General features: G+C 35.9%; 1 protein-coding gene across 1 annotated transcript in view; it reads right to left on the reverse strand.

Annotated features, from left to right (window-relative positions):
- The window catches only part of LOC149147215 (uncharacterized), a 55,670-nt gene extending 51,884 nt beyond the window's left edge, over positions 1 to 3,786 (reverse strand). Inside the window, exon 1 of the mRNA XM_089439870.1 lies at positions 3,520 to 3,786. Coding sequence (XP_089295996.1) covers positions 3,520 to 3,618 — 99 coding nt within the window. The 5' untranslated portion in view covers positions 3,619 to 3,786. The remainder of the gene's footprint in view (positions 1 to 3,519) is intronic.
- Between the last annotated feature and the right edge of the window lie 13,221 nt (positions 3,787 to 17,007).

A 17,007-nucleotide genomic window follows, 5' to 3' on the forward strand; every position in this document is an offset into this window, starting at 1 on the left:
GTGGAGGTGTTGCCCACCGTTTATCCTCCGAACCCTGGGGTCATGGGAGGACTGTGCGAGTCACGCTCCCCTAGACGTGTGATGATGACTGCCGGATGCCTACTGGGGATCAGGTCGGTATAACCGACGCTGTCACCTTAGAGTTATGAATGGAGAGGTCAGTAAAACTGACACCATGGCATACTCTGGTAGAGGACGGATAGGATGGGAGCAGAAGAGATTAGGGAGGATAGGATGATTTTGAATAGCTTGGGGACCGGGATAGAAAAGGTCATGTCCATTAAAACCTTGAACCTAAAACTCTAAACTTCGGGACGAAGTTCTCAGAAGGGGGGGTGTATGTAACGACCCAGCTAAATTGATCCATTATATAAAGTTTTAAACCTTATAATAAGACCAAATGTGATGAAATTCAAACAATAAATGTGTTAAGTTTTTATAAATAAAATTTAAATTATAAACATATATAAGTTAAACTTTATAAAAAGTATAATTAAACCTTTATAATATATATATATTAAATTTACAAAATACATAATTGAACTTATGATATAAATCTTATATACTATATAATGGACCTTATAACATAAATCTTATATACTATATAATGGACCTTATAATATAAATCTTATATACAATGGACCTTATAAATCTTATATATTATATAATGGAACTTATGATATAAATTGATAACTTAAATGTTATAAAGATCTGGCTGAACTTATAAATACGTAGGCAGCGTACAAACACAACCTCATTAAAGGGTCCATTAATCAGAAGCGCGTTCCACCAACTGAGAAGTTATAACAGAGCGTAGAGGTCAGTAGAAAATATCGGAGAGCCTTCAATGCGTGAAAGGCGGTGGCTGCAGGGAGGAGGGCGGCCACCGCCAGAACCGTAAATAAAAGCAGAGGCCTGATCCGAGAGAGGGGGGCAAAACCAGGAGCAGAAATTCACCAGGAGAAAACCAGGAGGAAGATAACTATCCATTGGAAAAGCTTTAAGGGTCTGAGGTTCTGGGCACGGAGGGACAGAGAGCTTCTGTTGTGAAGTTCTCTGGATTGAGCAGCTAGGTTTGCTCAATCTGGCTGGGTGGTATTGGTCTCCCGGAATCTGGATCCAATAATCACGACACCACCAGCAGGATCAGCAGCACCAGTAGAATCAGCCGCATCAACAGCAATTGAGGTAAGTACAAATTAATTCTTCAGGCTTCTGTATTTCAGATTTTAAATTCTGTGTGGGAATAGTTATTTCAGATTTTAGTTACTGTTGGTGTTTGGTCACTACAACCTCCATCCGACACCCCCTGCTTCGCCTCCCAGTGGCATTCCTTCCAATCCACAGCCGCCTCTCCATTCCGCCCAATTCATCTTTCGTTCCTCCATGAACAGGCCCATCATCACTGCCACCATCTCCATAACCTTTCACGAGACGGAGCAAGCTATTGAGGGTGGACACCATTCCAGAACAACGCCAGCCAGAGTTGCGGGGAGCTCCCATTCCATCACCTCTAACGAGGAGGAGCAGGCCACTGAAGGTGGTGGCCACACCAGAGCAGAACCAGCCATGGTCCAGAAGAGCACTCACAGTGCAGGGACGCAGCAAACTGGGAAGGAGACGGACCAGGACCAGCATGACGACGAAGACATGGATCCTTACCACTGTTTTATCGAGGAGGAACAACCGGCGCAACAGGCAGACAACACGGAGGCTTCAAAGCAGGCAGGTGTCGACATGGAGGCTTACAGATGCTTCATTGTTGAGGAACACCCGTCGTCTCCGCCACGCACCTGATCGGCCACACAACCTGCCACATGTCTGTTATTCTCAGGTTTTGGGAATTTGCTTACTGGTTTCTTTTTCGGGGCTATCGGAAAAACTGTTGGTATTTGGTTACTTGGTTGTTTTATGTTTCTCCCTGAGAAATTGATAAAAAAAAACTATGCGAAATTGCTGGTTTCCCCTGAGTGGGCAGCAAGATAATATTGGCAATCCTATTTTGGTTCGGACTGGCTTCCCATTATGGGCAGTCCAGACTCTGTTTTCGCTGTTTTTGCCCAACACTCAGGCATGGATATGCACAGGCTAAAGCCTCAGTGTACTATATTTTTCAGTAATAGAATTAGCTTAATTTAGAAAGAAAAAAATATAAACTGAATCTTAGATGAAAATATATTCATCCATTTCTGAAACAACAGAAATACATTACGTTTCCTTGCCAGACACCTTTGGCTGTTAATATGCTTCAATACCAAAATTTCAGAATGGAATCCCTACGATTTGCAGATGATACAGTTTGATTTCTTATTTTAGGATAAAAAAATCATGGAGAGTTTGGTGAGCAGAGATGTATAAAGTGGAGAAAAGAGTTTCTACATTAAAATTCTGCAAAACAGTTTCGAGTACTGCATATCTTGTACAAGTGTTTTAAAAATTTTCATTCTTTAAAAACAGATAGTAATAATGATAACTGGGCATTGATTCACTGTTGGGATGTGGGGTTGGGCTCGATGGATTATTAAGCCATCTACCACGATTCCAATCTCACTGTGTTCCAGTCCACAGTCAAAATGACGTGATATCAAAAGAATCAAAATATTGCTAACTGGGCAATAATTGACTGTTGGGATGTGGGGTTGGACACAATGGAGTATTAAGCCATCTAACAAGATTCCATCCTCACTGTGGTCCACTCCACACTCAAAATGACATGCATATCAAAAGAATTAGAATGAGTCCAAGCGTTAAGTGATTTGGGTAGAATTGTTACCCCTCAAACCTGACATTTAAGTCCAAAAGGGATCCATAGCAGGGGCATGTTTTACTAAGCACTTCCAAGCAGAAAAGGGAAAAGGAAAAGTTTTGACTTTGGAATTGCTGTCTAACAGGAGATGAACTTTATACTTTTTATGTTGGGCTTGCCAGGTAGTTATACAGACAGCACAACTTCTAGACCCGGGTTTCAATGTTAACAGAGTCTGCAGCTTGTGTAGAACCCACTTTACCTTGGACAGCCTTAACAGACAGCACAACTTCTAGACCCGGGTTTCAATGTTAACAGAGTCTGCAGCTTGTGTAGAACCCACTTTACCTTGGATAACCTTCACAGACAGCACAACTTCTAGACCCGGGTTTCGATGTTAACAGAGTCTGCAGCTTGTGTAGAACCCACTTTACCTTGGATAGACTTCACAGATAGCACAACTTCTAGACCCAGGTTTCAATGTTAACAGAGTCAGCAGCTTGTATAGAACCCACTTTACCTTGGGTAGCCTTCAACTTGTAGATACCAGTTTACCTTGGGTAGCAGGGAAGTACCGCATGGGTTTATAGGCCAGTGCATTTCACCAAAATCATATAAAAACATGATGTCTGGGGAACGGATTTATGGAGAAGTGTATTCACCAAAATTATAATATATATACCCACATAAATATCACAGATTTTTGCAAATTAACATCAAAAGAATTTTAGAAAATTCGATCCTCTGACGTATCAATAAAATTGGGAAATTACCTGTTGTGAAAAAAGATTTCGGGAATCAATAGCACTGATGGCAGCTACAGCAGCAGTCAAGGTGTCAGCACCGCCCAAGCCATTGTTGTTTGCCATCATCTTCACATTTCTATCCTTGGAAAATATTTCACATCTTTTGCTTTGTTTTTCTAGATGGCGGGCAGCCCTGCACTGCCATGAGAACAAACAGCTCCCATTAGAAGTCACGAGACCAGGATGGTCAAAGGATTGCTCTTAGATTTTTGTGGGAAAAACTTAAGGGGTCGGGTACGTAAGTTTTGACTTTTGGTAAAGTTAAAAACTTTATGTCCTTGAAAGTCAAGTCTTCGTTGCCACGTATGGCCATATAGCACCAATAATATCAACCCAAATTTCTATCCAGAATTGGCCGGGACTGTGAATGGACATAATATTAGAACAGAAATTTGGCCGGGACTGTGAATGGACATAATATTAGAATAGCCTGTGATAGGTAAATAATGGAAATTTTTAGTAAGAATATGATAAAATTTAGTAGAAAATTTTGAAAATATAAATAATAATGGTTAAATTTCAAAATTTAAAAAAAAATTGAAACACTCCAACATTATTTTTTAAAATATTTTTGTCAAATTCTAACAAAAATCTACCATACAGTTAATAATAAATAACACCAATAAAAATTACAAATAATTTTAGCTTGATAGTTTTTGTTTAGCTGCAAACAATTTTAGTTTAAGTGTTCAGTGGTGGAGTATGCAATTCCTATTTGTTTATGTGTGAGTGACATTTCTTTTATGGTCTTCGAAGTCAAACATATTTTTCGGTATTGTGAATGGACATATGTTAGAATTATAAATAATTTTAATTTGATAGTTTTATTTTAGCTGCAAATAATTTTAGTAAGTATAGTTGAGCTGCAAACAATTTTAGAAAGGCTTCGGCGGTGGAGTTTGCAATTCCGATAAACCTTCGGTGATATTACTTTTGTCGTCTCTAAGCTGCAGTGATATTACTTTTGTGATCTGTGGAGCGAAAGATAGTTTTTTATTTAGATAAAAAAATTTAATGTAAGAGATTTTTAACATAATTTTGATAATAAAGATTTATTTTTAACATAATTTTGATAATAAAGATTTATTTTAATTATAGATTTATTAAGTTTTAGAGGAATTAATTTTTTTTATTTGTATTTGGAGAGTTTGATTTCTAGAGATAGTTACTAAATCTCAATTATATCTATATATATATATATATATAATTTTTCAATTCTAAATGTATAAATAAATTGTTTTGAATTTTTTGTAGACCTTTCGAGAGGTAATCACATTGAATTTCACCCAACTTGCGACGCAGCTCAAAGTCATGAAGATCTCGTAATCTTGTGAGGCATGCGCATATGTCATGTGATCTGTTGCAACTGCAGTTACGCAGACAAGGTGGGTTAAAAAGAATGCGCACCTTAGTTGGGTCCTGTTAGTATCTTTAGCGAAGATTGATTGTGAAGTGGTGAAAAAAGATCGTTGTTGCGTTGTTTGAACTGGAGATCGGGAGCCACGGCTGCAGTAAGGGAAAGCCATGGATCGAATACAGAGTCGACTTGAGTTACGTCCCGAGAGATTTTTGTATGAAAATTAAGAGCGGGCAAACCGCAGAAAAGCGCCACCCTGAAGCCGACAGCCAGCCAAAGAGGGTTAAATATTAGGGCAGGTCATCTCACCATAATGGTTTCTCTTGGAGCGACAATGAGTTCTCGTTTGTTCAGTGCAGTTGTTTGAGCAATGTGAGCAGTGTGGTCAACAATGAGAGCAGCGAGTAGTGATCAGTGTCAGAGCAAGTTGCTTTTATGCAGCAGATGTATCAAGCAACGAACAAGGAGCAGCGATAACCTGAATAGCAAGGAGCAGTGCGAAGTAATCTTGGCATTTTATAGACCTACATATTTCTCAAAATAGGTTGGACGACAAATGCATTCAAACATGACAAAGGAACAAGAAATTTCAGAGCATGTGGAGACAAATGATTTAGGACAAGTGAAAATTTCCTCGTTAGCCAAAGCTGGGAAGTGGGTTTGGGTCAATGCCAAACAATATCGAGGCATTTTAAAACAAAGAATAGCCCGTCTAAAATGGGAGAAAACAAGGAAGAAACGATCTAAAAAGAAAAGTACTCGAGCCCTTCGCAAAAAGCACTCAAACAAGTCTCCTCTACAAGCACGTGGCAACAAGAAGTCCAGAGGAAAAGTCATTGATGATTTTGCCTTATATAGTCCCACATCCACACCTCTCACCTGGTCATTTGATCTTTATGTGAAAGAATTGTTAAATGCAAAACAAAGGTTGGAGGTTTTAGAAGCTAAAGGGCAGGAAAGAGATCATAAAATTCATATAATAACAACTGAGAACAAGGCTTTAGCATAAAGAAATAAAGTTTTAAAAGAACAAGTGGCATTGCTACAGGAAGCTCTCCTGATAGGGAAGACAAAATGGCAACGCATGAAGGCGAATGTGCAAAACATAAAGAAATCTAAAGTGGAAAGTACATAGGTGGTGAATGTGAAATCATCCTAGGATAAAGGGAAAATGATTGCCCAAATAAACAACCATGAAGAGGATGCAAGAGAAGAAATGAAAGGAGATTCAACCAAAGTTTCCAAAACTTGGGCTCAAGTTATTAGAAATTCTACTAATAAGGAAGGAGAAACAAATATTCAAGTTGACAACATGCAAGATAGTGAAGGCAGGGAAAGACAAAACAAGGCAGTAAACATAATTATTAAAGGGGTGAAAGACTATGGGAAAAATGAATGTACTCTTGACCTTGCAAGAGACTTCTTGAAAGACAAGTTGCTATGGCAAGGAAAAATATGCCAAGCATGGAGGGTGGGTAAGTTTAATGAGAAGAGAGCTAGGCCCATAAAAGTCATTATGCCTAGATTGTGTGATAAATATATCATTCTAAGCAAGAAACATCTCTTGAGGGGTTCTTGTTTTTTCCTAGAAGAAGATTGAATGAAGGCAAGAGAGCATGGATTCATAAAGGCAAAGTTGTGATAACGCGATTTGGACCTCCTTCCAAAACAAAGCAACAAGATGGTAATAAAGAAGAGGCAACAAACTCTTCAACAGGAAATCAGAAAGAAAGATCAGTATGTGAAAGCAGGGACAAAGACTCAAATGTGAGTCTTGCATGTCAAAATAAATAACAATCAAGTCATACCCAGGTTCCTTAAGATTAGTTTGTTGGAACTGTAGAGGTTACCCATGGAGATGAGGACCTGGGTTAGGGCCTATTGCGAAAGATAGAGACATAATTTGCCTCATAGAAACACATGAGTATGAAGGGTGCAATACACCTCTATTTGAAGGATATTGGAAGATGGGAGTGTGGAACAAGGTAGCATGGAATCGCAAGGGGCATGGGGGTATCATGGTTTTAGTAAGGGAGAAAGAAGGTCATCTCATTTAGTTAGAAAAAGAATACTCAAATAAGCAATTCATTTGGTTTAAAATATCAAAAAATGGAAACCACATCAGAATTGCAGCATGTTATTTTGTGTCTTAGCTTTCAAAAATATACAAAGGTAGAGGGCTTGACCACCAAGATCCATTTGCAACCTTAAAAGCGGATATTGCAACATATTCACAGCTAGGTGAAGTCATTATAGTGGGTGATTTCAATGCTAAGACTGCAAGTGAGCAAGCTAGCATTCTTTGTTGTAAAAATGATTGTGACCCTATTTGGCTTACAGAAGAAAGTAATCATCAGTGGGAAAGAATTTCAGAGGACAAGGGCTGCAATCTCTTTGGTGAACAATTGTTTACTCTATGTGGGGCCTTTGATTTAGTCATGTTTAAAGGCTTGACTAGATGGGCAAAGTCTGGTAATTTCACTTGCAATACTTATAATGGAGCAAGTGTGGTAGATTATGTAATTTGCTCGCATGGTTTGTGTGAGAAAACGGAGGAAGTTTTGATTGGAGATTAGCTGTGGGACTTGAAATCAGATCACAAGCCAATTTATTTATGTTTCTCTTGGATTGGAAAGAAACAATTAGAGTAAAAAATTCAACATGTCCAATAAAATCTCCCACAGGCAGAATTCTTTTGACCCCAAAAAAGTGTAATACCTTCAAAATGACGCTAGAGAGGCTCTTCGAGAAGGAGAAAATTACAATTCACAGCCTTCATAGTCATGAATTAACACAGTTAATTCAATGCACACTTGCAAAGTGCAAAAGAGCAAAAATTAAGAAGTCTAAAACAAATTGCTTTCTGGTTAATGCTTGGTTTGATGAGGAATGCAAAAGGCAAGGAGAATGTGGAAAGAGTCAAACAAGGCTAACATAAAGCTCAAAGCTTACAAGCAGATATTAAGCAAGAAAAAGGTTGATTTCATGGTTTCAAGGAGGGAAGAACTAATCTTCCTTGAGAAAAATAATCCCAAATTATTTTGGAAGGAGCTCCAACCGAAAAAGATACAAATTGGAAATAATATTACAACTTCTAAATGGTTTGACTATGCAAGACAACTCTATGAGCATCTTCCCAAGGTTGACCCTCCCCCCTTGGTCAACACTGATATTGAACTCTTCACAGTACAAGAGGTAGAGATGGGTATCAAGAAGTTGGGTGTTGGAAAAGCAAAAGACTTAGCTGAACTCCAAGCAGAATATCTAAAGTGGGGCTCAAAGATTCTTGCACCCCACATTACAAAAATATTCAACAACATCATACAACAAGGGCTCCCCAAAGATTGGACAACTAGTCTGGCAATACCTATTTTCGAGAGTGGTGACGTTAATAATCCCTACAATTATAGGACCATCATGATAAACCCTTTGTTTGCAAAGCTATTTGGAAGCATGCTAGAAAACAACATTAGCAAGTAGGCAGAAGAAAGAGATAAGCGTGATAAAAGGAAAGCAGGTTTTAGACCTAAACGTTCCACAGTTGATCATTATATAACTTTAAGGCACATCATTGAAAAAGTTTGGGAGAGAAAGGAAGAAGTCTTTTGTTGCTTTGTTGATTTCAGAAAAGCATTTGAATCAGTTCCTAGGGATAAGCTTTGGCACAAAATGGAGGAACTTGGGGTTCCTAAACATCTGAGAGCAGTTGTGCATAGGCTGTATGAAGAGGTGAAAGTCAAAATTAGAACTTCAGTAGGCATTTCTAAAAGGTTTAGAAGTGATATCGGGGTCAAGCAAGGTTGCCCACTGTCTCCTACCCTTTTTGGTTTATATATCGACAAGCTTGAGGAGTGGTTAAATTTGTGAAGGGGGTGCTGGTATCTATTTGGGCAAGTTTGTTATAAGGCTTCTTTTGTATGCAGATGACCTTATTCTAATTGCTAAATCGGCTCTTGGTTTGCAAGAGCACTTACTACCCCTTGAGCATTTTTGTGGAAGTGTGGGGATGCAAGTCAATATCAACAAAACGAAAGTAGTGGTCTTCTCTAAGAAAAGAAAACATAACTAGCATAAGTTCTACTTTGAAGGCAACATTCTAGAAGAAGTTGTGGAGTACAAATACCTCGGAATTGACTTCAACAAAAATCTAAGCTGGATGGTTGCAGAAAGAAAAGAACTTTGAAGGGTTGGAAATCATTTTATGCTTTTCAAAATAGGTGTAGAGAGGCAGAGTTATGGGACTGGAAAACCACTCAAACTCTTTTTGGGCTTCTAGTGATTTTGGTGATTCTCTATGGTTTGAACTATGGGCCAGTAGTACTCTGACATGCAGTGGAGACAAATTGAGAAAATTCAGAAGCGTTTGATTACAAACAAATTTAAGATTAAAAGTGCAATTCCTTATGATATCTTGTTAAGTGAAACAGGGACTGCTCATATTGAAGCAATTGCTATGGTGCGAGTCATAAGGTATGTAAAAAAAATTGAGCAAATGGAAGAGGGTAGATGGCCTAAGGTTGTCTTTATTGATAGGTTGTGAAAGAGAAAAAAGACTTGGATGCAGCAAAACAACAAATGGTTTAGTAAATGGGGTATTTGCTTGAATGTGTGCCTCATAACAGCAAAGAGATAAAAGCTTTTGTTATGAAAAAGTTCCACAAGCGTACTTGGGATAAGGAGATATGAAGAAAGAAAAATTACAATATTGAAGTGTTTAATCTCACTCATAATCATCAACCAAGAACATGCATAGAGGCCAATATCTCTTGGAGAGCCAAAATTCTTATTGCTTAGTTAAGGACTAATTCTCATCAACTCTGTTGTGAAACAAGGCGCTGGAAAAGGCCAAAGGAAGTGTGGGAGGAAAGAGTATGCATTTTTTGTTCTTTCGGAAAAGTGGAAATAGCAAAACATTTCATTTTAGAATGTGAGGCCTTCAAAGACAACAGGGAAAGTTATGCAGCTATGTTGGCAGCTAGCTCTTGGGATAATCTATTTAGCGAGGGGTTTCTCGAGACGCTGGGAGCATTTATTTTGAAGCTTGACAGAAAAAGAGCCGAATACATCAAGCAAATGAAGAAGCAAACTATCCCATAGGTTATCTTTAGTCTCATGGACGTTAAAATAATTTCTTTCTTTCTTTCTTTCTTCTTTCCATATAGAGTTGACATTGAAATATTTTACCTAACATAAACATTGAAATGTTTTATTCATCAACCACATTATCCACATTAAAATGTTTTTTTGTTATTAATATATTTTTAAATACACATTAATATTAAAATATTCTATTTATGATCTATATTAAATTTTATTGTTATTATACTATATTTTGTAAATGTCATATATTAAGAATTAAATGAATTGTGTATTTTCCTATGTGTTGAAATCTTTTCCGAGAAATCACATTAGAGATCGACATGTTTCTAACAAGTGTGGTTCATCTTCAGGACAATATGGAGAATCAAATCATGGCACCAAATTAAATAAAGAAACCAATGTAGAGACCCTTAATATTTTTAAGGGCTATATTAAACAGCTAGTGTTGAAAAAAAAAAGATTTTTAGGATGTTAAAATTGACTCAAGTCAAATTTTGAAAAATTCAAATATTCTTAAACTAAGTTAAAAAAAAAAATGACTAAAATATAAATAAATAGGAATAAAATTAAACTAATAAAATAAAATTTTATTATATATAATCAAATATTTATATTGATTATATTAAAATTAAATTTATTAATGAGTTATGGTTAGATATTAAGTCAAATTTTAAGATTTTCTATGGAGAAAGATGGTGTATCTACCTCTGGGACTGCGGTTGTTTTGGATCTTGCCAACCGCCCCCTTAATCCCTTATCCCTTCATTTGCAATGTCCCATCTGTGGGTTTATCCTATCCTCTTTACCTTAATCCCATTGTTAACAAATATCATGTTAATAACTTTGAATCTGATTTTATTACTAATAATAACAAAGTAGAAAATAATAATAATAATAATAGTTGGGAATCTAATAAAATAAAATAAAAAATTAGATGAATTCGGAATCTAAATATACATTCAATAATAACACTAAAAATAATAATTATTATTATGAATCTAATTATATCTTTAATAATAGCAATAGCAACAACCATAATAATAATAATAATTATTATTATTATTATTATGTTTCTCTCTTCTTATAATAATGAGTTATTAATATTTCAAGTTTTTCTTCTGAGGCTCTGGTTTTTAGTCTTTTAGGGAAGGGATTAAATTTTTCCCTTGCCCCCAAACAAATCCAGTGAACGCATTATTTACGGCATTGAGTATGGGATTAGGGATCTGTCGGACAACATTAAAGATAGCATCAAACAAGACTGTGTTGTTGTCCTAAAAAAGGCAAAGCCCCCTAAGAGCAACATTAGTAAAGAAGAGTTTGTTGCCCTCATATCTTTGAACAATAACCAAGACATTGTTGTTCTCAAAGCCGACAAGGGTGGGGCTGTAGTTATCCTAAATAAGGAAGACTACCGGTGTAAAATGATGGATCACCTTTGTAACAGCGGGAGCTATAGGAAACTTAATAAGAATCCCTTAAAGAAGATTTCTAGAACAATTTTTATGGTGTTAAAATCAAGCAACAGTGTTGTCTCCTTTTGTCATAAGTTCATGGAGAGTAACCTTATCACTGCCCAAATCTATGGGCTTCCTAAGATCCATAAAGAGGGCCCCCCCCTAAGACCCATTGTCAACACTATTGGGGGTCCTACCTATCTTCTAGCTAGTTATTTAGCGCAAAATCTTAAGCCCCTTGTTGGTTGTACTGAGTCCTTTGTTAAAGATTCCTCATCTTTTATCAATGAGTTAAAGGATATAAAGTTGGATCCTAATGATATTCTTGTTAGTTTCAACGTGGTCTCCCTTTACACTAATATCCCTATAAATGAGGCCATTGAAGTTATTAATCGGATCACAGATCCAGATACTGCTAAATTGGTTGAAATTTGTCTTACTTCAACTTTCTTCAGCTTTGAAGGAGAATTTTATGAACAAACTTGTGGTGTCACCATGGGTTCCCCCCTCTCTCCTGTAGTGGCCTATTTGTTCATGGAAGATTTTGAATATAGAGCTTTGGCCTCTGCTCCTTTCAAACCAAAGCGTTGGAAAAGATTTGTGGATGACACCTGCATAATTTGGCCTCATGGTTGGGAGAAGTTGGATCTATTTTTCCAACACCTAAACAATCAGTCTAACTCCATAAAGTTTACCATGGAATGTGAGGTTGATGGTTGTCTACCTTTCATTGATGTCCTTATTTCAAGGAGAGATGATGGTTCTTTTTCCTACCAGGTCTTTCGAAAGAAAACTCATACTAAGCAGTATCTTCATGTTAAGTCCCATCATTTCCCTGCTCAAAAGCTAGGTGTTCTCAACACCTTAGCTACTCGTGCATTAATAGTTTCTGATGAAAACCACCTTTCTGATGAAAAATCCCATCTTCTTAACGTGTTCAATAATAATGGATATAGTAGGCATCAAGAGCTCAAAGCTTTCCTCAGGGCTAGTAAAGGTCCTCCAATTAAGAAAGAACTCAAAGATCGAATTTCAGGTGTCCATCTTCCTTTTATCCAAGGGATGACTGATAAGATTGCTAGAATCTTGAGAAAGCATAAGGTTCCCTCTACCTTTAGGCCTCTTAACACCATTTGAAGCTCCCTAAGGTATGTAAAAGACTCGGTTGATCCTGAGAACATGAAAGGTAAATTTCCAAAATTCCATGTTCTTGTGGAACCCTCTACATTGGTGAAACTAGCCGTTTGAAAAATCAACAGATCCATGAGCACACAGTTGACATAAAACATGGGAGAACCCACTCCTCAGCTTTAGCAGAGCATGCAGAAAAGACGAAACATCACATATGCATTAAAGAGGCCCGGTTCATTGCAAGGGTTGATCATTTCTTTCATCGAAAGTTTAGGGAGGCCATTGACATTGATATGAAGTCTTGCAATCTAAACATGGATGATGGATGAAAGATTAGTGATCATTGGGTCCCTACCCTTTCTTCCTAAAAAAATATTAATAATAATTATTATTATTATTTTATTACTATTATTATTTTTTGGGTCATTAAATTTACTAATAATTTTTTGAATGAATATAATAATTAATTAATAAATTAAATAATACATATTGGTCAATAAATTTATTTTTATTTCTTTAATACTTAGACTAAAAATCTATTTGATTTTATTTTGAATTTTTACACTTGCTTTTTTATTATTCGAAAGACTTTATTATTTTATTTTTGTTTGGACCTTGTTTTAAGTTTGACTTGAATTCATTATTTTCATATTTGAATCTAAATAATTTATTTTATATTATTACATATAACATTTATTTCAAATAATTTAATTCTTGAATCTAAATATTTGACTTAATATATAACCATAACTTATTAATAAATTTAATTTTAATATAATTCAATATAAATATTTGATTATATATAATAAAATATTAGTTTATTAGTTTAATTTTATTCCTATTTATTTATATTCTAATAAAAAAAAATAACGTAGTTTTCATCTAAATATTTGAATTTTTCAAAATTTGACTTGAGTCAATTTTAACATCCTAAAAATCATTTTTTTCAACACTAGTTGTTTAATATAGCCATTAAAAATATTAAGGGTCTCTACATTGGTTTCTCTATTTAATCTGGTGCCATGATCTGATTCTCCATCTTGTCTTGATGATGAACCACACTAGATGGTTTGAAATGTGTCGATGAACTATCTTTAATGTGATTTCTCCGAAAAGATTTCAACACATAAGATATGGATCACATAAGCCTAAATTCAGTTGTATTTTTTCCTCTTATTATTGTTATTAGGAAGTAATTGCATTTTTTTTCACTTTCAATTATTTCTTATTAAAATAAATGATATTATATAATTTTTTCTTTAAATATATGAATTATACATCTTCCTCATACTTAAGAGTCAAAATATACGATTTATGTTTTACTTCTAATTACTTTATTTCTTTTTAAAATTGATACAATATTATCTTATTTCACATGGACAATGAAATATCAATAAGAGAGCAAGCACAGTTACAACAATATTGTTAATCTAGGTTGTCATTGATGTCAATATGGCAGTGGCTGGAATGGTAAATTCTCTAGGGTGCTAGATGACATGTCTTACCTCTAGTGATCTTAATGGATGATGAAAAAGACCACTCTTGGTGAAGGACTAGATGAGGATGGATGACATGATGACATGGATAACATCATGAGCCTATAATGAAGAAGCCTAATAAGAGGAAGTCTAATTCTACACCAGTCACATTAGGTCTAATTCTGCACCAGTCACATTAAGTGTAATTATGCACCAGTCACATTATAAATATTCTTTCACCTCCTTAAAGGCTGCATCTCACCATGAGACCTATACCATTCTTTAGAGAATAATTTTAGCTTTCCAATGAGCTATTATTTAGTCCGAAACTCCAAGTAACTTGAGAGAAATGAATTTTATAAGAAAAGAATGTTATTCTCGACAGTAAGTCGACCTGTACTTTGTCTCTCATGTCGACCTGCCTATAGGAGACATGTTTTTTCGCATTGGCACCAAAAACACTATATATAGGGGTGCTCAGACATCATTTTAATCATCAAGTCTTCAGTGAAAAAGACAGACGAAGATAACCACAGTTCACAACTCATGAACTTGAAGATGGAAGGTGTGTAATTGAAAAAGGAAAAGACAACGAATATATGATTCTGGGTTATATTGGATGGTTGAAAAACTCCAGGTAGCGGATCAATCTTATTCACTATAAACATTCCTAGGACCCACACTAATACACAGACTAGAACTTGGTGCATATCACAGAAGCTCGTAACAATGTTAAAATCCTTGGAGACAAACCCTCGGACCTGTCACATAAATTTTGTGGCTCGGTGAGTATCACAGTAGCATGAATCTAGTGTAGTCTCTGCATTTCTTTGACCTACAACAATAAACTTCGGACCTATACCTCTTATTTATTGTTGTTACAGTGGTGGTAGAATTGGAGCTTCGAACCATATCATAAACTCTAGACTTCGGACCAGTGCAAAACTGTAAGTACCTTCTTTTTCGGACCCGTGACAATCCTTAAAACCTTAGTCTCGTGGCTCTATTTCAATCTGAGCAGTAGCATTGGAGTAATATAATTCGACACAGGAATATTGATATGATTCTTATGTAAGAATATTGGATTTGTTTGAACAGTGGTCTTGGTGCAACAGTGTTTAAGTTGTCTTGAGATAATCTAGTGATTGAAGCAGTGGAGAAGTCATTGTGTAAACTTTGGTGCAGTATTGATAAAGAAGTGGAGATGATGCAGTATGGTGTAGATTGGTGAAATGAAGCATCCTTGAACTAACAACTTCAATAAAGTAGCAAGGAAGGATCGGTGCCCATAAACACAAGGTTGGTGCCTTGGAGAAGATAGGGTCGAAGCCCTAGAGGTCGGAGCCTCATTAAGTCCAAGTTGGTGCTTGGCAATAGGTTGGTGCCTAAATTTTGAAGGGTTGGAACCCTCACATCTTATTATACTCTTTCATTTGATAAAATGATTTTTATCCTCCCTGTCTCTATAATAAGATCATTCATTTCTCTTATTTTAATTATGTAGAATATAAGTGGACATAATAACAATTGAAAAGAAATATTGATTCATCCCCCTCTTAGTATTTCCAACAATTGGTATCAGAGCCAACTTCTTCATAATCAACCTAACAGCTGGAAGAAGGATTCTTAGTCACAATTAAAAATCATGAGGAAGGCTTCCTTTGTTTGATGGCACAAATTTTGGTTTTTGGAAGAAAAGAATGACCTACTACTTAATGTCCCTTGGACCTGAAGTTTGGCATTTTGTTTTGAATGAGTACACTTCTCCGTCCACTCTTCCAAATCATCAAGATGAAAGGAAAGCTTAAATTGCAAATGCGAAAGCTTTAAATTCCATCACTAGTGGAATCATTGACTCTGAATTTACAAAAGTCATGAATTATGACTTGACCAAAGAAGTATGGGACAAGTTGATTGCCTTATATGATGGGGGTTCTAAAGTTAAAAAGACAAGGCTTCAAACTCATAGAAGACAATTCGAAAGTCTTAAAATGGATGACGAAGAAGATATTACATCATACCTTCTCCGTGTAATTGAAGTTGTCAACTCCCTTAAAGGGTTAGGAGAAAAAGTTGAAGAAAGTACAGTTGTTCAAAAAAAATTGAGATCTCTTCCTGACAGATTTGACTCCAAAGTGAGTGTTATAGAAGAAATGAAGGATCTAGACACTCTCAAGATGGATGAACTTCATGGAATTCTCACTGCCTATGAAATGAGGAAAGGAATCCCAAATTCCAAAGAAGCAGCATTCAAAGCCTCAAAATCAACAAGAGGAAGAAAAGGGTGGAATACCAGCAGTGATGACTATGATGCTGAAACTAAATTAACACAATTTGTACGAATACTCAAGAAAGGATCCATGCTAAAAGGTAAGTACCTTCTTATTTGTTTCAATTGTGGAATAATAGGTCATTATGCTGCAAAATGTCCTCGTAAACATGATAGTGATTATGAGGAAGATTCTAAAAGGATGGTATACAAAAAGAAAGGTTTTAATAAAAAAAATTTCTTCTCTCAGCAATATGAGTCTGATGAAGATGAATTTGTAATCATCAAGAAGAAATCAACCAAAAATTTCCCTCATCACAAAGGAGGCAATGATGCATCAGATGAAGAAAATGACTACGCCAGAAGCCAAGAAGTATTCTTCATGGCATTCACAAATGATGATGATTCAGGATTAGAAGGAAATGTAGATGAATTGTTAATAAGTGCCATTGAAGAAAATGAGAAATTACGAAATAAGATCATTTATCTCAAGACTTAGAAAAGGGGGAAGCAAAAAGAAGGGAAGACCTCTTGAAAAATAAGCTAAAAGAAAAGGAAGAAATCTGTGAAAATCGTGAAGCTGAAGCAATATCTCTAAGGAAAGAATTGGAGCAAGTCAACAAGAGTGGGAAAAGCTCTCAAACACTTAATAATATCCTTAAT

This window comes from Pinus tabuliformis, chromosome 9 (assembly GCF_031772625.1).
Source record: "Pinus tabuliformis cultivar Carrire ecotype Pingquan chromosome 9, CPIR1, whole genome shotgun sequence".
NCBI lineage: Eukaryota > Viridiplantae > Streptophyta > Pinopsida > Pinales > Pinaceae > Pinus > Pinus tabuliformis.